This window comes from Bactrocera dorsalis, chromosome 4 (assembly GCF_023373825.1).
Source record: "Bactrocera dorsalis isolate Fly_Bdor chromosome 4, ASM2337382v1, whole genome shotgun sequence".
Lineage (NCBI taxonomy): Eukaryota > Metazoa > Arthropoda > Insecta > Diptera > Tephritidae > Bactrocera > Bactrocera dorsalis.
Window position 1 is genome coordinate 74,061,360 of NC_064306.1, and position 23,223 is coordinate 74,084,582.

General features: G+C 43.3%; 1 protein-coding gene across 5 annotated transcripts in view; it reads right to left on the reverse strand.

Moving 5' to 3' along the window:
• Positions 1-23,223, reverse strand: part of LOC105228289 (teneurin-a) — a 221,412-nt gene that overhangs the window by 84,859 nt on the left and 113,330 nt on the right. For all 5 annotated transcript variants that reach the window (XM_011208067.3, XM_049455388.1, XM_049455390.1 and 2 more), the window contains one exon: positions 3,214-3,477. In XM_011208067.3, the coding sequence (XP_011206369.2) occupies positions 3,214-3,477 (264 nt within the window). The remainder of the gene's footprint in view (positions 1-3,213; positions 3,478-23,223) is intronic.

A 23,223-nucleotide genomic window follows, 5' to 3' on the forward strand; every position in this document is an offset into this window, starting at 1 on the left:
AACTTATTTGCCTGCCAATGTAGCCGTGAGTGCGCCTATTAACTCGACAGCAGCGGCAATTTGTGTCAACTGCTGTTGATGCAACTAGCCGGTGTCAAAGCAGGCACTAATTTGCATTTCAAATTATGGAAGAGGAAAAAATGGTGAAAATTGTCAACACTTTGCACCGTTTTATAAGCAGTGTGCTTGCCACATACGTATAGGTAGCTTGCAGCATTGATGCGTCGTCGCGCTGGAAGCTGTGATTGTGGCAAACGGCAATTTGCGCTGCTAAAGTAAATAACAACAACAACTGCTTATAAGCCGGGCCCGGCCCAGCCCAGAAACGCAGTCAACTATCAGGTGAGTGATGGTGCAACGCATTGGCGGAGAGGCGCAGGCGCGAGGCTGTGATGAGGCACTTAACACTGTCTACAACTAATGACCAATTTCCCGTTGTGTCAATAGAGAAGCAAGCCGGCGCGCAGCATTAGGCAACGCCAACAAATGCCAGCGCAACATGCAGTGGCAAATAATGAAGAAATTTCAATGCATTATGCCACACTAGCGAGGTGGCAAGCGGCAACGGCAAGCACCAGCATGACACGCAAGTGCAGAGTGAGCATAGTAAATGATGTGCGACAGGGATGCGTTCGCCTTGCAGCGTCACGAAAATATTACATTACATTAATGTGTTGACAGTGCCGACTTTTTGCGTCGCGCATTTTTTGAACGGCCACTCCTACGACGCGAAATCCGCGAGTGCTCCTGCCACAAGAAGTTGCCTCCGCACGTCTTCCAAAGCTAAAAGGTTTCAAATATGACACAAAACATTTGTGAATGCTGCAAAGGGGCTGAGGTTGCATGCTGTGTCATCCACCCACACACCACCGCGAGCACGGCTCTTTGGAAACAAACTAGCCTGGCGCACATACAAAGTATGATGGCAAAATGATGAAGTGTGAAAGTGCAACATGCACATGGTGATGTTGCACGCACGAGTCGCAAGTGCGGTGCGGTGAATAAGGTGTTTGCAAAGCCATTGGATGTCACTTTGACTTTTGCAACTTGGCGCGGTGAGTAGCGGTTAATTGCCTGTGGGTGGCAACAACGGTGGTAATTAAAGTGGCAACTCTGGCTGCATAATGACGGCTTCGACAGAAGAGCAGTTAAAAGTGTAGGTATTCAGTATGATCAGTAACGGCTACAATGAAGAAAACTCAGAAGCATCCAGTCTTCTTCTCTGATATATAGTAGTCATTGCATAGTAGTCGAAGAGCAATAAGACAATTTGTCTATTCAGCGGATCTTATTCGCAGTTGAAAAGGTGGTAGGCTTCAGGATCTCTTGGAGCAGTGGCAAGTTTCGATTCCTGCTAAATTCATTCGCTCTCTGTATCTTTGTTTTGCAGATCTCTTAGCCCTTCCTAAGTCATGAATCTGCTTGTCCGCTTTAAGGCCTCGCTGCAATAAATGATGAACTGCCGCTGATTCTTTGTGTCTTTGTGTAGAAAGTATCGCTTTCGGTCGTTAAGCTCACTCGTTGCATTTCATATATTCAATTTAATGTTCCGGTTGGTCGTTGTTGCTGTTTTGTTATTGATGCCACTCTTCCTTTACTGCCGCCTTGCTCGCTCAATAATCCTAGCGAACACGTATTTTTACGGTATTTTAAGCTCTAATTCCATATAAGCACCAACTTAAGCCGGCGATTTTCTGCGCTCTGTCGCCGTCGTCTGTGGTGTTGCAAGTAGCAATTGCCGCATGTGTGTGCAAAGGTACTCGCTCCCCTTACTTCGACAACAGTTGTGCGAAGCAAACACAAACTAATCCCGCTTACATCTTAAATCTGGCAATTCTCGTTGATGTCGCTGCTCCGTGTGGCGGCTCCGACCGCATCTACCTCCCGTCGACACCAACAGCACCGGCAAAAGCCGTTGCACTTACATTTATGCCCGACCGATATTCTATGCGCTCAAGCCACACGCATAAACTTTATTTACGGTTGTGTGGCATGTGGCAATGTTGCACAAATAGGCAACCCAACATCCAAGATGCTGCATGCGTGCGCTAAGGTGGATTTCCACGAAACACAAGTAGAACTCTGCTCAGAATTATCCACAGCAACTCGAAAGTTACGTTGAACACACACGCGGCCGGGTCCAGAAGATGCGGCAATTGATCAGCAAGCGTGGGCGGGAAGGAAGATGAAAGGATGAGAAAAATGTCAATTGTAGACCGTAAGCCGAGATCGTTAGTAATGCCATCCATTTGGCTAAGACTTGGCAATAAGCATAATCAACATAAAAATATATTAAAGAGATACGTGCCAAGCAGTGGCACGACTAGCGGAGAGTGTTGCACCAATGCCACTGCCACCGCCGGCAAATGCATGCTAAGGTATATTGGCAATATTAAAACAGCGCCACGACAGTTATAAATCGCTCTGCTGGGCTGCTGCAAGATTCTGCCTCAAGGCGTGCCATCGATGCGACTTCGGTCCCGCTGTGGAGGATGGTGGCGTTGGCTGCTTCCCACTTAACTTTAATGTGCGTTCGTGCCCCATTTGCCAGAGTTGCAACTTGCATGCAAATGCAACGAGGTGTGAACGCAGTGTGAAGGATAAGAAGGATCACCGCTGCGACGGACTTTGTTTGCGTTACGACGCCATTGTCAGTTGTTGGTGTCTTCGCGCTTGGCTTTGCGCACAAATGAGAAAATCCGCGCTGCTCACAAATGAAGTTAATGATGATTTGCAATGGTGCAACATCTCAGCATCGCAACGGGGCAGAAGCAAGCGGTGGCTGCAATGGTTGTGGCAATCATAAATGCGGCAACAAAGCGTACGTGGGTTGGAAGCTTCTTAGTTTCTTGTTTAAAGATTTGCAATATTCTAGCGCCCTTACTTCATGTTTATATATGCAACACGCAGAGGGCACTTCTCAAATTCTAGTTCAGAGCAAAGTCTTTGTTTGTGGAACAAAAAGAAACAGCGATTACGCTAACCAAATATAGGTATTCATCTAATTCTGGCGTTGCAACGTCTATCAGCTACCGGATGGCGATAAATTGTACGGTACTTTATAAGAAAAAATAATGTCTGTCAAATGAACTTTTAACTTTAAAGACTTTTGTAGTTTGTCGCTCCTCGTATCTCACTTTGCCAGGCTTACTCAATTCCCTTGCCCTTCGGAGGAGCAACGAAAACAATTGGAGCGTGCAACAATACACTTACCTGGATGGCGAATATGGCGAGTAGTGCGGTGTGTGCGCTGAGTGCGAGTTTCGCAATGGGAACCCAGGCATCACCAAGGGTTGAGAGCCGCTCATCTGGCAATGGGGCCCGCCAGGTCCATTCATGCCAGGCCCACCACCTCCTCCCGGCACGCCGCCCCCACCGCCGCCACCGCGGTCGATGCCACTGTGGCCCAGCGTGTTATTGCCTGTTGACATACTTTGAGCCATCTGTTGTGGATGCCCGACCGGCATTGGGCCCAATCTGTTGAGAAAGAGAGGAAAAAAGCATATGAAAAACAAATTTAATAAATATTTATTTACGAGCATAAAGTCAGTTGGTCTGCTCATTACACTGTTTGTTGTGCCCCAACTGATACTTGTATTTACAGTAACAGCACCCCGCACACACCCTGTTGCAACATGTGCACCGAGCAAACATAAATACATGCATAAATGCATTAACTAACAACAACAGGGCAACAAGGTTTCGGGGGAGAGCAGAGAGGAGAGAAAAACACAAGTGACAGCAGTTGCTTTGGGCACTCGGAAATGGCTCGCTTTTTATTGACGCAAAATACATTTATGCACTCGTAATATGTTGCGTATGCTTTTTTGCATGCAACTTGCAACACGCCACAGCATGTGTGCGTATGTACTGTACGTAGTAAAAATGGCCATTATAGCGAGAGTTAAGTAAAGCGGAAATTTTAAATTAAAAAACATAAATCAATAGGCTCCCGTGGCCCCGGCGCTCGCTGCCCAGCCGTGCCGCAGCGCTGTGCCATCGGTGGCCCACCAGACGCACGTCCGGCGGCGGGGCGCGGCAGCTAGCCAAGCGCCATTTTCATTGTTCATTGTTGTTTTTATTTACGCTTTTCACGTCGCCATTGTTGCATTTGCGCCGCTGGTGTTGCACTGCCCGGTTATCGCTGCCACATTTGTTTCTTTTGCGCGCCATATTATCGGCAACATTAAACGGATGTGCGCCTACGGCCACGCGGCTACACTGCCACACGATTACAGTTCAATGGAACTTGCTACATGTCGCGGGCTTTGCATTTATTTATTTTGTTTATTTGCGCGCATTGTGAGAAGCAGCGCCGAAAAGCGCACTTGTTTGTTGCTCTTGTTGGTATAAAAAATAGCGGATTTATTTATTGCAATTGCCAAGCATTTGTCACAAAGGACTTTCGAACAGATCTGCAGTGTTTTAGATTTCAAAGGTCGATTCTCGACGGAAGCTACAGTGGCGAATTTGCAACACATTTTCCGCGATGAAGCAGGTTCAAATAATTGCTTAGATAACAGAAGAACGAAGTGGATGCTCGAGCAAAGCCCGTTACTGCAGAGAATGCCAACTTTCACAATTGACAGCCAACATATGTTGCATACCCACATAGCTCATAACTGTAAATGTGCAAGTAAACACACAAATTAAGTTCACTCTCTTTTGAAACTCGGAACCACATCAAACGTCGAACTTTTATGTGAAAATGGTGCAGAAAACTCTGCGCTCTTGCAGTCGAACCCAGTCACTGCCATAGGATGACAACAAGGATAAGCCGGTGGCAATATACCTCTCCCATTTGGGCTACTTCATGCCCTTGCCATCAAAACGAGCGGTCAGTGCCGAGCCGAGTGGTCGTCAACTTCAGCTGACCGCATCGCTCCATCCTTCCATTCAAAGTTTTGTCAGCTTAGCTGCTCACTTAGGCGGCAGGCTACCGTCAGCCTGAGCTTGGTCTATTACCTTGTGTCCGAGTAGCCTTGTGGCATGTGACCACATCAAAACGCCAGCATATAGTAGACTCGCTTTATGGTCGAACAACTTAATTTAAATTGCTTAAATCTTTTTTTGTTGCTAATAAATCACTAGCACACGCTCTTACAAACAAGTCCACCGGCCGCCGCATTTATGTGCACACTGCAGTACATAAGTAAGTATGAACGTGGGAAGCTAATAAGGGTACTGGTGCTAGACCTCCACCTAGCAGACCCGCTGTTGGCATACAATTTTGTTATAAAATGACTTATGGCTCTTAGCGGACGGAGGGGAAGCGTGGAGGATATGGAAATATGTCCACTTGGAGTGCCGACTTTTTCCATGCTTCATTCAGTTATGCACGTGAAGCACACATCGGTCCACAAAGCCACGTACACAACTCCACATGTTCCTTTGCTTGGTGCGAGCGTGTGAGGAGCCCGACCATTAAGGGCGATGGATAGCATTAATAAATTCGAAGCTATGAATCAGTACAAGTGGCACCGCAGCAGCTGGTCAAACACGGTTCAGCTGAGTCAAGAGTAGAGGCCTTTGTATTGCTCGCTGGTGTAAGGTGGTTTGATGGATTTTAATGACACTTGGTTTACAAAACGCCCATTTGTGAAAAAGGTGTTCATGGGACGTCAGACTAGAGTAACGGTAGAGCCGAGGATCTGACTAATTGTCGGCTAAAACGTTTCCAAAGCACTAAGCTGCAAATAGGTTATGATAACAAACAGTTCTAAATTGACTATGTAAGGAGAAGATCCACATTTCACTTCACTCAACAGCGCCACAATCGTTTCAGTGTTCTCTAAAAAACAAGTGGGTTGTTGATGACAAACGGTAGCAGGTGATGCAACAAACATGCATAAGTACATATAAATAAATATAATATTATTTCATTTCGAATTATTGCTCGAGTTGACCAAAGCATAGCCAATGATGAGCGGGCTATTTAACTTGGAACCACACGCCGGAGGCGGTTGGTGTTCACGCTTATTTGATATCCTTGTAAAGATTTTTGTTTCTCCACGCTTCTCCCGTGTCATTACGTGGGCGGTGGGTGTATTCAGTCAACCGAGAGCATCGTGAATTTCACAATAATCAAAACGAAATCATTTCAATTTGGGTACAATGAATATTAGTGACAGCATGGGGGCGCATGTATCGCCCCTGGCCTAAGCGACAGTCGGCAGATAACGGGACAACGGCAACGCATCAAACTGATCCACCATGAGCCAAAGTTGAATACGTCCTGCCAAGGAGTAAGAAAACTTTCTAGCTCCCGAACCAGCTATGTTCTGATGGGAGCACGAGATGCAGAGGGTAGCATGCGGCATGCGGAAGGATAATCAATTATTTGCGCGTATTTGGCTTGTAGGGTTGTGCGTGACAAAACGTAAACGCGTTGTCATGCCTGAGTGTTTGCGGTTCCAGCCGCATAAGTCCGTGAGGGTGAGAGCCTTTGTTGTGGCCAACCGACGATATTTATTGATTTCTCCGTTTCAATGGCTATTCGAGCATTCGAAACCTGTATTTCGTGGTTGCGCTCATTACTCCCAAATGTAACTGTAGCATTCATTCAATCAACGCCCTTCCACCTCTTCTAAATTCTTGTTAGCATTTTTGTTACTCACATGTTCAAGTTTTCAAGCTAGACTTAAGATAAGTTAAAGATACAAAATGTCAGCTCGAACAGTTAGCGGAATGCACATTGACACACCAAGAAAATATCAGTGTTTATCATCTATGTACATACTCCATGTCCACGGAAGTTATACACCATATAAGAACATAAGAGGCGGCCAACTCAAACATAGCAAAAAGCAGCTGGAATGTCATAAAGTGAATCAATAGAGAGAGCAGTCGGTATCCGCAGCAGCAAAAAGCATAAAACTCGAAAATAAATTTGATAATAGCCCAATGTCCAGCCAGCCATTGTCCACACCAGAGAACAAAGTAGAGGGCGTGAAGGAACGAACCGCATCTTTGAAACAGCGGCCGTCAAAGGCAGTTCAGCCCAGTCAGCAGACCGACCAGCAGCGGACACCGCACCATCAGGACGTTCACAGCAACCAACACGAAACCTTTTGTCGTTTATGCAAACATTATTGAGATAAACGAATTATGAAATGCAAACACAGACGCGGCAGTCTCACACAGCCAGCAGCCACCCATCGCTGGTATAACTAGATAAACTGGCAGACATTCGGACGCGCTGCTTTGCATATTCACAAGGGGAGACGTGAGCTGAGTTGCGGCTGGAGTTGAAAGCATTGCCAAACTAACGGACACACTGCGATAAAAGATATTAAAAGCACTGCTCAAGCACATCTACACACACACATTCACGTATGAGTGGCAGTGCGCGCAAGCACTTTCCGCTCCTTCGTTCTCAGCGAGAGCACATACCGGTGCACAGCACATATGAGCACGATATCCTTAAAAGCGCAAAGTGGAAAAATCTGTGCTCGTAAATTTGTTTACTGGCTCTACAACTCATAAACGCACACATATTAAATTTAATATTAAATAAATGCACCCTCGACGTAAGAGACCCGAGTATGAAAATTATGCACGCGAATCTACCGTGAGTTGGGCGCTGTCATCTGATTACACTTTTATATAACCTGCGTAAAAATGTTGGAAGCGCAGTGAACTTTGGCTAACAAACCCGCGAAAATGGCCACGAATATGCAACAAAGTGGAAAAGTTACAAAGTCGCTGTCTTCAGCGTCTACAAGACCGATGCGTTCACGGCGCTGCTTAGCTTTATTTATTTCAGAAAAAAAGTCCCGAATGCACCCTCGCAGACGGCCCTTTAAGTTGGTTCCAAGGCCAACAGGCGACGGAGCGTGAGGCGAACGCCATTGCATATGCGAAATATCCAAAATATGTGGACCATGTAGAGCATAAAGGCGGCGTGTATTGCCTGCAGCAGATAAATGCACACAACACAGGGATGAGAAGGTCACAAGGAACACAGGCGAGAGTTCGCTTGTCAGCCGACTTCTTTGTGGCCTCCAGTGTGCTGACGTATATCCATAACTTCCTTTAACAAACCGGATCGTAGCTACTTTAATAAGGGCAGGCAATGTGTCAGCGAAAATAGGCGCCCACATAACAACAACATCGCACTTCCGTCGTTTGGTAAAAGCCAAAACTCCAGCCGCGCCGGTTGTTCTTCAAAGCATTTCCTGCGGTTGTGTCTATTGGGTGCTTGAATTCAAAATCATATAATATACATACATATGTATGTGTGTAAATATTTAATAAACGTTGTTGCAAACAAAAACTTAAAATATTACAACTTTCCACAGGCCTTTTTTGCGATCCGTACATCACCCTGCTAGCGGTGGAACCCTTCTCTGGCCAACTCTCTTAACATTTCTGGTAAGGCACCAGCAGTTGGACGCTACATACTCGCGCAACACGAAAATTGTGCTTGACTGGTCACCCCGCACAACTTTTCATTCATCCCACTCGTGCCCCCACCTCCTGAAAGCTGGGGAATTAATTTTTCCGAAGGAAGCAATGAGGGCAAAAAACCATGTTTTCTTTTGCCAAGTTGGTGGTGAATTCGGTCGGCAGTTGTGTGTTTTCATAGAAACCGCCGGGCGACTAATAACACCCGCAGGGACTCAAAACCAATAAAAGCGCTTCGAAATATGCGCGACAACAAAAATGTGTAATAAGAAAATAGGCAACAAAGCAAAAGCACAATGTGAGTGCAAAGCGAAGTGAAGCAGTGGGGCAAATGATCAAAGCGAAAACACGTGATTTGTATATATACATATGTATGCACATATGTATATATGTATAATCTTATCAGGAAGCGGAAGGGAGGAGGAGTTCATTATTTGAACAAAAAGTTGTTCATAATGGAAACATTAAATATTTGAAGTAGACGAAATGTGCCGTCAACGGTGAGTATTTATCGATTCGAGAGAAAATTCAACACTTAAAATAGACAACAACAGTGGAATATTGGCTTTGCCAAATCAGACTTCTAAACCTATGTAAACACTGTGAAAGAAATTTTATGGAATTGTTTCCAAATACCTTCCTTTGATCAAATATACTCGTATGCATGGTATCTTCCAGAAGCCTCAGTAAGTTGTGGAGGTGAGATGGTTTGTGAGTTCAGCAAGACTTTCATCAACACTTCAGACCTCAAATGTATTTACAACTTGAATTTTGCCTCCTTCTAGTACGTACCAAGCTTCGCGGAAGCTACTGCTCTCTTCCTCTTCGTCATTATGCTTATTAATTGTTGAAATCTTTCCAAGTCTTTGTTTGATTACATATGTACATATTTAATTATGCAATCCACATACACTTCTCTAAATTAAATTTTATTATTGATATATCGTTGAACTCCCATAAACAAACGCAATCACCAGCAGCAGGGAATTAGAGAGTCAGCCGCTCCCTTTTTACAGTTAAACTCAATTAAAATCGTCTAAGCTAATAATGGCCTGACAACCTCGCCGACTTCCATATTTATTTATTTATTGTAATAAAAAAATTCAATTCCGAACACAGCGAGTGGTATTTGACACCAAGAACTAAAGGCAAGAAGAGAGCGGCGTGATTGCCTTGCAGCAACTAAAAATATTTCAAATCCATTTATTCCAGCATAATCATCGACAACAATGGTGACAGCACGAAGAATAACAAACTGGTATGACAATACCAAGCAGGCTTAGCCAAGGAATCAGGGGAGGGTGACGAAATCGATGGGTGTTTAGGCAGAACGCAGCAAAAACACTCGCGCTTAAGGGTGATGTACGGCGCGTAGAAGATTTGCAATCGCTGAGTTCATATTTTCGTGTACTCAATATTTTTAATATTTTTACTGCATTTTCCGAACGTCGGCCAAGGGGTGTGGGTCCGCAGAAGGCGTATAATAAGTGGGCGTGTGTACACGTCGAAATGATATATTGCAATCATGACACAAATTAGATTGCAAAGTACTGTGGGGTTATTATGCGTAGTTGGTTCCAACAGATGAGAAAAACCACCACCGATGACATGGCCACCAATAGAAACAGCAACAAGCGTGTGAGGAACGGGAACTACTTTCAACATGGCTCGAAACTAATTCATTTCGGAACAGTCTTTGGAGAGTTCATGTAAATATATTTCCAACCATCAAATAATGAAGGTCAGCCGGCAAAGCTTAGTAATAACTCTCAGCACCAGAAGGATCCGATTTCTATAACAGTTAGCAAAGCCCTAAGCCGCAATTGTTGAGATGGCTTATTTTGTAAATAATTAGAGTTCGGGCTTCTTTTAGTAAATCTGGACTGTGTCCAGAACTCTCGGGACTGTCGCCTTTACAAGTTGATAACCGCTTTGTCAGACCATTATTCCTTGTTGTTGTGGGTCTATAATGTCACATTCATTTTGTCTATAGGGTAAATTATGTGTATTTGGTTGGTTGGTAGTTCGCCCTCTTTGTACTCAGTTAGAAGTAACAACAATAAAAAGTAGATAAGCCAACATTTGTAGTTGTTGGAAAGTAATTGCTATATTTTTCAAATGTTTCGCTTCATTTTCATGGACGAATGCTTAACAGATACACGAGGCTTTGCTCCTCGGCAGTGACTGCTTATTCCTACTTATTGGCTAGGCAATGTGGACCGGAGGCCACACGCGCTTTATAAAAATCGGCTTTGCATTTTTAGTCACTGACTCATTAAAATTTGGCCAACTAAACCACAAACACTGAAAATTAAAGATTCATGAGTCACATGTCTTCGGCTGAGAAGTGCTCACTTGTATTCCACTTTAGCCGCTGAAGGAGAAAGGAAATTCCTCCAAGCCTTTTGTATGTACATAAGTATGTTTGCACTTATGTACGACCGACTGTCAGCTTATGTACAGACCTATATATCTATTTGAATGGCTGGCGTATTGCTGCTCGTATCGGCGTTTTATTAAAAACCCTTTAGTGAGATTTTGCAGCATGACAACACGGCATATGTTGCCTGTTACCGAATGCATGCGTGCATATTTTTTGCTTCCTGGAAGTGTCGGGTTACCATTTTAGTTTTGCACTTCTTTCACTTGAAATGGATATTGTTTTTGTACTGCCAGTTGGCCTCGGCTGAAGTGAACAACTGACACCCAGTGCAAGAGTGCGCAATATGTGTTCGCTATTTACTCTAAGTAAGATTTCAAATAAAGATCTGCTGTCTGCAGCTGCCGCACTAAGCGGATTTACTTTCCGTTCAATAACAAACCCTTTACTTACATGTGCACATGCACATAGACATACAAACGAGTAAAGAAATATTTACACTTATTCGATAGACTCTTGATTAACGACCCTTTCTATGCCATCATCAAGTGGCACCTTCACAAGGATAATTACCTGAGTGAACAATGCCAAAAATCGTCATTATTTTAAGAGTTCCTCCGACTTCCTATCCCACACAACTTGGCCCAAAGCTAATCAATAAATTTGGTATTTTCCGGAGAATTATTGAAAACACTTCTATCGTCCTTAAGGAATGTTACTTTCCCGCCCACAAATTCAAAGGGAAAGTCTGCAATCGGAATAGTTTGCACTTTCGTTCGGTATTTAAAAGAATTTCGTCTCGATTGAATACGCGAAGCAGAGTTTTGGATCGCAGCTCTACTTTGTGGCAATTTTGCAATCGTTGAATGTTCAGCGGTTCACAAGCAAAGGCCGCAAAGTGTGCATGTGACCACATGTAGGGATTAGTGGACACGTTCATGAGTTGATGTTATCATGCCACAGGCCGCATGCGGCACGTACTGTCGGCAGCCCGTTATTGGTGCACCGAACATTCAGACAACAATATTAAAAACGACACAAAAGTATAAGGCAGGTAGGAAATAAAACCCGGACCCTTGTGCTGTTGTACCCTTGGCAGGCATTTCGATTACGCACGCTGCTTCACACACGCACTTTTGGGACACAAAATCACCGCATACATTGTATGCGTCGGCAGAGCCGAGCTCGGTTTGGAAACCACTTTCCGATGGGCGAACCTATCGACCGAGCGAACAATGGATTAAGATTTGGTCTCGCTTCGCAGCTTCTATACACACATGCACGAGCGAATGTGTGTGTGTATGCCCCTTTGTGCACGTCACCCTGTGCTGGCTCACTATGCGATCGCTGTGGACGTGTTTTCATTCAACTCAAAGATCTCAAAGATTTTATCCAAGTCTATTGTTCGAAATACCGTCATTGTTGTTGTTGTTCTCGATAAGATACTGACATTTTAAGTTGCTTTTGTTGGTGTTGCAATAGGACAGGGTATGGAATCTGTGTTATAGAAATACGACACAGTGGTATTTGTTGTTGTTGGCGCTGATCAAAAGCTGTCAACGGAACGCTTACTGCTAGAGCACAACAACAAGCGGGCGCTAAATTGTATGGGAAATTGTTAAGAAAGCAATAATGCGTCAAACATCGGCTTGTTGTTGCTGCCGTTGTTGATACTCTGTAATTATCTGTGTGTTCCAAATGCCGCCGAGCCACACACACACGAGCACATTCTACACAAATATATATATGTATGTTAGTATGCGTACAATTAGAGAAGAAGCGAACAAAAGCCTGTTAAACCAACTCTCAATGGCGAATGCTACACTCGAGTGCGATGCGCTGGCAGTTAGCGGCTCCTCGCCACCGAGTGGCATTTGAGGTTGATACAATGGAAAGCGCTTGAGAGCTGCAGTCTTTGTTGTGATAATTACAGCGCAAGTGTGCAGCGCATAATTAAAACAACTGCAACAACAACAAAACCCACATCATGCCCACTCCTTAAGTGCGTGTGTTATTATAGCTGGAGATCACGAAAAGATATTGTTTCACTCGGAAGCTTTGTGTAAGAGTCCAGTTTTTCCTCTTCAACTTCAAGAGTGCTAAGTGCTTGGCCGAGAGCTGACCAGTCATCCTCCTACTGATGTCCACACGCAATTAAATTACTATAATTTCGAGCTATGACACATATTCAATATCGCTCAAGTGAACTTAGGTTTAAAACAGAATCTAAGACCAAAATGGCGTCGAGTAGCGTTAGTGGTTTGGTCGAATTTCGTCTCTTTGCTTGTTGGTCCCTCCCTGAATTTATGTTAATATTGTACTTAAAAATAATATGTTATTTTATTATCAGCCCACGTTGTGCTGTTGTCTCCTGTTAAAATTCAAAGAAGTCTGAGTGATCGTATGTATATAACCACAAATTCATAGAAATTCGGGTATAAAAATAATTCCAGCTTTTCTTAGTATGGCTGATGAATACCAATTGGAAATTGGAAAACTAGGCGCAATCGCAAGTGGCGCCTAATTTATTGAGTGTGGCAATATCAATGCAATGTCTCGGCAACTTCAATGCTTAAATCGTGACTCACCGTGTATTGGACGTGATCGGTTTGACACTTTATGTTCGAATGTTTGGATAACCAACTTTAACCTACCCGAAGACGACTCAAATCATCAAATGTGTTATAAAAATGTCAGCATAGAGGAAATGTGAACAAAATTTTAACTTGCAGCGTATGCATGGTTGTCAGGGGCGCTGACTTTACTTCCTTTACTACCGTTCCGTTTGGTGGCAATATTAACATGCATACGTAGCAGAGAATGAAACACAGCTGATTCTTAGCACAAGCACACGTAGCTTACGTTTCTTGTTAAAATTATTAAGATGTCTTTGTCTTTCCAATCGCTTTTAAGCCACTTTCAACTTCATTGTATCAATCTTACCATTCTCAGGTTGAGAAGTGGATCAGTGTGATATTTGGCGTATCTTATTTGCCACGTATTTCATTAACTTCCACTCAAAGGCACTTATTCACACAATTACAAACACGTGCTCTACCTCTCGACTGCCCATGAAGACCCCACTCTCTTCGACTTCCTTTCTACAGCCTCATTAGCGTTTGGAAATTTGAATATCTCCAGTAAATGCCAAAATCCAGAAACAAAATATTGACAAAGCGAAAGAGAAACAGAAAAAGTGTGGAATTTGGAATTTATGTGTCTACTTTGAAACGCTATTATCGGCTCTTGGCCGTTGTGTAGACACCAACACACAATGGCGCACTCTCCGCAGCAAGGGTAGATTTGGTATTACTCGTGGTAGCAGCTCACGACCGCAAATCAGACAACACATTGACCTTCTCAGGCGCAAAACCATTCGAAAACAGCGTCCATGAGCCAACAGGCGAAGGTTGAAAGAGAAGAAGATGATGGCAAACAAAACAATCGTTTGTTGTAGGACCAAGGGTCGCTTTTGTTGTTGTGACTACGGCTTTGTCTCAGCGCCTAAATTTATGCAGCAAATAGCCAACAAATTTTAAACAAAGGACCACACAAACACAAACTGACAAGCCAATAGCACCCGAGGGTATTTAAGTAGCAAGCGAAGTTGCTTCGGCATTTTTATTACGCAATCTGACTTAAATTTCTGGTGAATTTTCATATTTGTGCTTTTCTCGGTGCTCTTTGTTCGCGGTTATATTTATTTGGCGGACCGTGATAGCAGAAGAACCTTGATTCTTGATTCAGCTATTGAACCGTCTCTACTCGGCTGACGAGTGTGAGTAAATAATTTGCAAAGACTCTTTACAGCTTCGTATTATATACGTATGTATATACACAGATCAGATATTAAATCGTTTCGACGAGACCAAACAATTTACACTAACCCTTCTATTTGGGCGCCTTCGTCTGTCTGAAGAAAATTTGAACAATTCTTCACTCTTTTAGTTTGCCTTTGTTTCGTTGATGTTTCTATTTTTGTGTTATCATTTTTCGAATTCCAACTCCTTGAGAACCACCCACAGTGTTCTTTTCTGAAAATAACCCGGAAATTTACTTCCCGATTTATTTGCAAACTACCTACAAACGTTCATCTCAATAGATTATATTTTTGTAATTTAGTCTTCGTATTCTCTAGGCATATTCAACTCTGCGCACTAAGTCCAGCGATTAAAGGTCTGATGTCTTTTGCTACTCGTTATTTTTGCTTTAATGAATTCTTTTTATTTAAGTTCGCTTGCTTAAAGCCGCGTTGTACCCCATCCGTTCACCATTAATTTAAATCCCCTCCCAATGGGTTGCCGCGGTTTTTCTCTCTTTTCCCTGCCATTGTTTCTCGCGCAAATATTTGTTTTCCCGTTTTCCCGTGTTTTTCACTTTTTGCTTTTGACAGCGTAAAAAATTGTTGAAATTCAAGATTGATTGGTTTTTGATTCGCAACGTTCGTTTTAGGTTTTACTTTTTAATTCGTCGACAGGAGGGCGCCCTCCGTTGGGTCGCCCACAAGCGCGCTCATTTGCTTGTTAGCGCGTCCCGCTCATTCAGATTTCAATTTGCCACGAAATTTCTCTGTTAAATTATTTCGCGGATTTTTTATTCAGAGCCGAACATTTGGGCAAGTGCAAATATGAGTGTGCATAACGGCTTTTTACAAGTGCCAGCCAATGCATGTTTGCGCTCAGGTCTGGAAAAAGACCACCAAGCACACAATATAATTTCCAGCATAAGCCAAAAACAAAAGCAAACGCGACCTTTTTATACGATTTTATTGTTTTGTCCAGGGTACATTGTTGGCGTCGAACTTTTTTCCGGAGACCAGGCCCAGCATGTGTCACTGCGTTGGAAATAGAGTTCAAGCACACATTTTGTTGCATTTCACTGATGCAATTACAGAAGTTTTGCCCAAAAGAAGACATTTTCTTAAATTCGCTGGCGGTGCCTCGCTGTGCTCTTAAAATGTCAGTCACGCCCACTAATCACGTACATGCAACCATTAAGGTGACATGCATAAAAAGTCAAAACAGGAAATTATTCAAAAGCACTCACTCGCACACGCACACACACACAATGTCGTGTTTCGCTCAACGGGAGAGCTTAGATGCCGTTTAGGGGGCGCAGGACATGAGAGCACTTAACCCCACGACAACCGAGTGTTGGCGACGACGACCGTGGCCCAAAGTGAGAAATGATTTGCGTACACAACAGTGATCCTGCCTTTGTATGCGCGTGTGTGTGTGGGTTCTCTTTGTGTACGTGCATGGGTAATTTGAGGCAAATGAAAATGAAGCATTACCAAAGTGGCGGAATGCGTGCACATGTGAGCATTTGCGAAGCAGACACACGCTCATGTGGAGCGGCGTTCAGTGAATGTGGGGCAGTGTGTGCCAGCAACAATGAAATAAATGTCAGAAACACGTGAATTGTAAAAACGGCGGGCAAAACATTCAATTACGCAGCGAGCGAGCTTCCCGCTACGGGGAATTCTACTTCCCAGCTTTTTAAAATGGCACAAAATGAAAACATCGCGCTGAGAGGATGGGTAACGGTTTAGTATTATTGCAAAGACCCATTTCCGCGGGGCTAATTTGTATGCCGCTTGCATTAGGCGCACTGTTGCTCCTCCCGGATTTTTTTTTAACGCAACACCAACATCCATACATCCTATCACCGTTATTTTTTAGTGTTTGTAAACCTGTTCGTGGTAGGAACTCGCCCTCCTCCTTTCATTTGCATTTATATTCCTCATAATGGTACCTTATGGAAAGTAATGTGACTACTGTTGCCCCCGGTTACCCATTCACTTTCACTTCTGCTGTATGAAAAATTTAAAATTTATACCTGCGGCTTAAAAGAGTACACCCCGCCCTCTGCTGGGGTTTGAATTTTTATTTTTCATGGCGCATTGGGCACATGAGATGTGTGGGCCTTGGTTTCTCAAGCAGACACAATCGAAGCGGGATCATCGAATATTTTATGTGCATAAATTTAATTTCCATGCGCGCACAAAAGTATGCAAAGCGCCTGAAAACCCCTCAAGGTGATCGCTCCAGCTCAACTCTGGCGTAGCATCCTGCAGTAATGTCTTGCTCGTTTCTCTCCACTTCCGCTGCATTGTTGTAGACGGTCGCTATCAATGCTTGCCACATTCGCTAGCGTAATTCCATTTTCTATCAACACTGTCGCTTAGTGAACAAATCAAAATGGCTTTTAAAGCGGCTTTAGCGGCGATGAAAGCAAGGAGTGCTGGTAGCGAGACATTCCTCTTCACATCCATCACGTGGCAACGCCAATCTCACACACACACAAAACACAGGTCATAAACATTTTGGTGCTTTTCAATTTTAAATTTTTTCGCTTCTTCGTTATTTCTATTAAGTATTTCTGTGATGCCGCTGTCAACTGGCATGTGAATCACTTATTTTCACTTGGCTGGTCCAGCAAAGCAACTTCCTGAGCGGTCGTTAACGCTCTTCTGAGCACCATTGTCGCTTTGCGTTTTACTTTTCGCGCCCTTCTCTTCACAACAGCTTTTCTTTCAATATTGACGACATTTTTTATTTAACTTTTTCCTTTCCATTTCGGTATCCTCAAATTGAAGTCCTTGACACACCAATATGACTGGAAATAAACTAAAATTAAACGAAGGACACACACACAAATATAGGACTTCACCAGAATCTCAGACGACTTTCTGCCCTAGAAGCACATAAAAATTCGAGGAAAAGTGTGCAGACGGAGCTGTATGTAATATGGGTTACTGATTGCAAGGGCACGCACCGACCTACAGACTAACACTTTGGCGTAAAAATGTGGCAACTAAGTGTGTTCCTATATATGTATCTATGTGCGAGTATTTGTCGGAGCTTACTTTAAAATCGCATTAGCATTTAATTTTCCTCTGAACAAATTGCACCGTCGCCACATCATTTCACCACTTCGAAAAATTCACTAGGAGCTCCTACAAGGGGGCAGTGTCCACCAAAAATTATAAATGCAAATTAAGCGGACGCTCGCGGAAATTATGTGGACAGTGTAAGAAGAAGGTGGTAAGGGATGCTGATAGTGTCTGGTTTAAAACAGTGAGTTAGAAGGCATTACTAATTTTCGGCCTTTTCATTATATACTTTACATACTTTCATTATATACTCCCTCGGCCACAAAATTAGAAATTAAACAGGAACTCCGAAGAAGTATCAAATACGTTCTCAACCGGCAACCCTAGGCTTTTGTTTCTTTTAAGAAAATCATAAACAAGAAAACATAAACACAGAGTATTTCAATAGCGTTACGAGAAGCTGTTGTCTGAGATAGATTCCAAGGTTCCAACAATGAAATTTACGGAAATGTCTGTTATGTGGGGTTCAAAAGGAGAATCTATTAAGAAAGTGATAAGGTGACATGATAAAACAGTTCCTCAATTCAAGAAATATTGATTGAAGAATTGTGAAGCGATTGTTGCGAAATGTAACAAAAAATTATAAAGATAAAATAATAATTATAACTGAGCATTCTAGAAGACCGCTTAAGCCATCGCTGTCACCGGTTTAGCATAACAAGTTAAATAAATTAACAACTTCATATTTCGCGTACCACAAATAGCGCATGCCACAAACACAAGGCCACTTAATGATTGTGCTCACTTTGAAAAAGAGAGCTCGGCCACTTAGCGTCAACTGCACTTCACTCATATTCAAATGTAATGAGAGTTCAGCTTCGCAGTTACAGCAAAGTCAGGAGAAACGAAAAAACCCATTATAAATGGCAACGACAACGACAAAAGGCGTTCGTGTTGCAACACGCGCAAATATTGCACTCTCTACATTGACTTACCGGACACCATCCACAAACGGCCGATAGTAAAGATTGACTTGGAGATTTTAAGGAACTTTATTAGTTTTTTTTTCAAAATCAGTATTTAAAGGACAAGCGTGACAAATATCGATTACTTTTTAAAAGGTAACGGCAATATGGAATGCACCGCTGTTTCTTTGGAACCCGAATGCGAGATAGTTCGACGATTCGCTTGATTAATGCGAAATCAGAAGGTAGAACAGTTATTTAACGAGTTTTCTGCATGAAATATTATTTTCGTGTACTTACATACGCATATTTATCAAAATTTCTTAAGCGTCAAAGCAGAAGCAGAAACAGAGTCGCATTCAGTATCTTACTGCCTATGCCAAAATCAACAAGATTTATTAGTCAACTTGATTTAGCATTTAATGCGATATTTATGAGCGCAGATTAAGTCGATAAATCAGCTTTAATGACTACAAATTTAAATATCGCCCAAGCCAACAACAAGTCAGCCAGCACCAACGAGCATTCCAGCGACGAACGGCGGAGAGAAGTGAAACAAAGGCACACCGATGATATACAGCAAGGTATCACGTAACTTAATTTAAAATTTCAAGAATTCAGTTTGACTCATGACGTCCAGTGGCTAAGCTCTTCGCCTCGAGTACGCATATTAAGCCGTTCGCCTAATGAAAGCACTCGGCAAACAAATGGCCAGTCCGTCACGATGGAACCGTTGAAGTTTGGTCAATCGAAAGGGACATGAGTTGGTGAATGGTTGAATGGATAAGTTAGTGGAAACAATTTCAGGCAGTGGAGGCACAGACCAAAAGCGCTCATCAATTTAAAGGCAGCACTTAGTCACTTCAGACGCGTCGATAGAATAAGCAACTAAATTCTGAAGATGGGCCCGGTTAATCAGTCGGCCGTCAGCAGGCACTTTGCCCTTATCAGCCGAACAAATGTAGTTGCGACGACGACGACAATAAATCAACAATCCACTTTATTACACATCCACGACGTCAACGGGAACGCGAATAACTGCGCCGAGCTGACGCTTTGACACCGTCATCGTAATGACGCCTAAATTGCTTCCCAATAAGTTGGCGCTAATGACAACTTCGTTGCCACTGATCTCTCACCGTATCACCTTTCTCCATCCACCAGTGCCTTATGAGCAACAAAAAAGAAAGAAAATACAGGTAGGAGTGGAAGATTTTACAAAGTAGGAGCGATAAAAGTGAGTATGTAAAGCAGAGTAATGAAGCAATCCGGTGGTGGCGACATAAGAGAATCATCGATAAGCAAATTGAAAGCATCGGTACCCGTTTGACAAGCCCGATACATTCAAACGCCATTGAAATACATATCTACACAGATTTACATATGGATGGTCTATTGAGCTGTGCAGAGGGTGTGCAACATTTGCTTGTGCGACATGCCTTTAATGGCCTCATCATCATGGCGCAGAGCTTCTTCTCGACTTGTACACTTTGCTTAGTTGTCATGTTTGGTAGGTTGCTGTTGTTGCTGCTTGTGTTGTTAACATTAACGGTTTTGTCCTTTTGTTTGTCTTGTGTCTCTCAAGTCACTTGCAAATTGCTTAACATTAGTCAAATACAATTGATAGTCCCTCCGCCGGTTACCAGCATTCGGTTCGGTGCAGAGGCAGCGGCCCGAATGACACCTCGTGTTATTTGCTTTATACTGTTCCCGTCCCGTCTATCCCCAACGAGAGTCGTATGGTATAGTACTCGTATGTATGAGTATTACCAGCTCGTGCCATTAATGCAACTATCTATTCTTACTTTTATTCATTTTGTGCGCTCTTCACTCTGTACACAGCGCATTGATTTTCCAACATTTTCTTGCCACATTTTTTCGTTTTACTTCATCGCTTATCCTCAGTCCTTGCCTCCTCTTCTCGTCGCACACTGGTGCACTTTATTTTTATTTTCTCGGGGACTTTGGGAATTGTGGAGCACTTTTATATTTACCTGCTGATGGGCATTCTCTACACCAATAATCGCACTGACTCTCTGAAACTCCAAAGTGTGTTTGTGACTCTGAATTTCTAATGCTTGAATAGCCGTTGCTGGTTATTCGTGCATTTGCGCCTTCTAACGCGTCCAGCGTGATTCACGACGACCCTATCGTCTCTGATGTGCTCGCGTGCCGAAAGCCGTAGAGCGAGCCAAACGGTCGGTGTGCGACGTGCGGCATGTGAGTCCACTGAGGCATGCACATATGTACATATGTATGTGTTTGAGCCGCGCTCTGGCGTTTACTATTTATCGCGCAGATAAATAATTTATTTCTTCATTTCCTACTCCACTTGTCCTTTTTATATGCTGGATGTACCATACATAGTATGTTTCAGTTCGTGTATAACCGTAAGCATGCGAGTACTTTGTGGCGCATATAAACATGCCACATCGTGTAGCTGCGGCGCTTTAAGTGCTTTCCTCTGCCCCTACCTTTGCCTTGGTCATTATGCCGATGTCGCTTCTATAATAAATTATTTGATTCTTCTTTCAATTCATTCCGATTTTTTTGGTTTTCTTCGGCGCTTTGGTTTTGTAAAATTAATGGTTTATTGATTACTTCGGCGCTTGTTTGTTCCACGGGTTGTTGCCGCAGTTTTTCTCCACCGGGCGCTGTTTTTTGTTGCTTTGATTGGGTGCGGCACAAATAGCGGTGTTGACAATTTCCTTCCCGCCCACAGTAGCCCCGATTCAGTTCATGTTCCGCCAACTAGAAGCGTTTGCGGCTACCTGTTTTCCACTTCGTTTTGTTTCGCTGTTGCCACTGTTTGTTCTTTTCTGTTTCTGTATCTTTGGCACTCGATTTTGTTTATTATTCCTCCTTCCACCATCACTGCCTGCCTCTCTGATTTTTTATTAATAGCTTTCCAATCCAGAGACGCACACACACTCGTAAACGTGGTCGTATTCTAGCGAGTTAGCCATGAGATAGTGTCAGTCGAAAGCTGAGTTGGCCAGTTGGCCACGCGAATGATTTATGCTTCGAGCTCGGCTGCGCTTAACACTTCAACTAATAAACACATAAACTGCGCCATAAAGTACTTCTCCGCATAGTTTTGGTAAATGCTTTATTTTGGGAGTGAGTGAGCCGTCCCTGTGGGCAAGACGGTTTAAGCCGGAACATTAATTATAATTATCTCAGGCTTCGCCGATGGACGAAGTGGAAACGATGATTCACGAATATAAAGATTTGTGAAAATGAACTAATCGGAGGCAAGTCCACTTCATGATAACTTAAGATGACTTTATGTCTATATTAAAGGCAAAGAGAACGTCTCCACTGGAAGAATCTTTCCATAATTCTGAACTAACTTCTTACTAACTTGAAATCTGATCTAAGTTTAGGTGTTCGCTACTTACTTAGATTCACTTTGGGTTTAACATTTAACAATTTTGGCCCAATTTCATACATCCTTCCCAATGACAACTTGATAAATGGCACACATTTCGGGTATTACGTATTTGCCGAGCTTATGCTATTTGAGTATCGCCTAAGACGCCTCAAGAAATTATGGCAAAACTTGAACTCATTCTGAGCTTTTCAACTTGTGTTGTGGCAGGAGACTTTGGCTTTACTTACATTTGCCTGCAGCGACATCACTCATCTTGCCCTTCGTCGGACGCTCGTCGCAGTTGCAGAACGACATATTAGTTTCAGTTTCAGTTTCGGTTTCGGGCACATTCTCGGACGAAGACAAGACAGATACAAATGGCTAATGATTATTGCACATTCAAATGGCAGCCATTGTCTCTGATGGCCACACACACGCACATTGGTACGGTCCCAGCAAATCAGGGTTGCACGCATACGTCCACATATAATTGTGTGTGAGTATGTGTGTGTAATAATACAATAGTTTGGGCAAAATTGTCAAATATGCCATAAGCAAATGCCATTAACTTTAACTGCGACATTTTGTTGGGCCAGAGACTCAGTTGCATAGCGCCGCGGAGGCATGTGAAGCTGTCAAAGTGAACGCAATGAACCAAATTGGCATTTCCTCAAGTTTGCGAGCATTGCAAAGACGGAGTAAGAAAGTCCAAATCACAGCCGAAAAGTCATGCAAAAAACTGTGCATAAAGAAACACACACAAACGCATATGAAGGAACTAAATGTTTGAAGAAACATCGGCCCCTTATGGACTCCGCCGCGAAGGTGGGTGGCGTGAGGTGGAGGCCGAGAGTTGACCAAGTGGAGCCCATTAAAATAATGGAATAAAACGATAACATTTTCGAAACATTTCAACTCGAATGAATTCTCCAATGGGACGGACACAAAGTGTGCGAGAAATCACGGACAATAACACAACAACAAGTGCACGCTATGTCCTTGTGAGCGACGCAAGGGACGCAATGGTGAAGCTGACACTCGTTGGATCCCATATGTGCGCTTCCGTGGATTCATGTATGTAGTCTTAGGCTCGCAGACATCTGACAACCAGCCAGATGTGATTGTGTGTGCAGCGCCCTACCCAGTCCCCGCAGAAAGTGCGATGGTCTGCCGCGTTCGGAACCAGAACGAATTGGAGATCCAGTGAGCATACATATAGACTCATGGCATTCGCCCGTTAGCTTCCAATTGAAACAAAAGAATT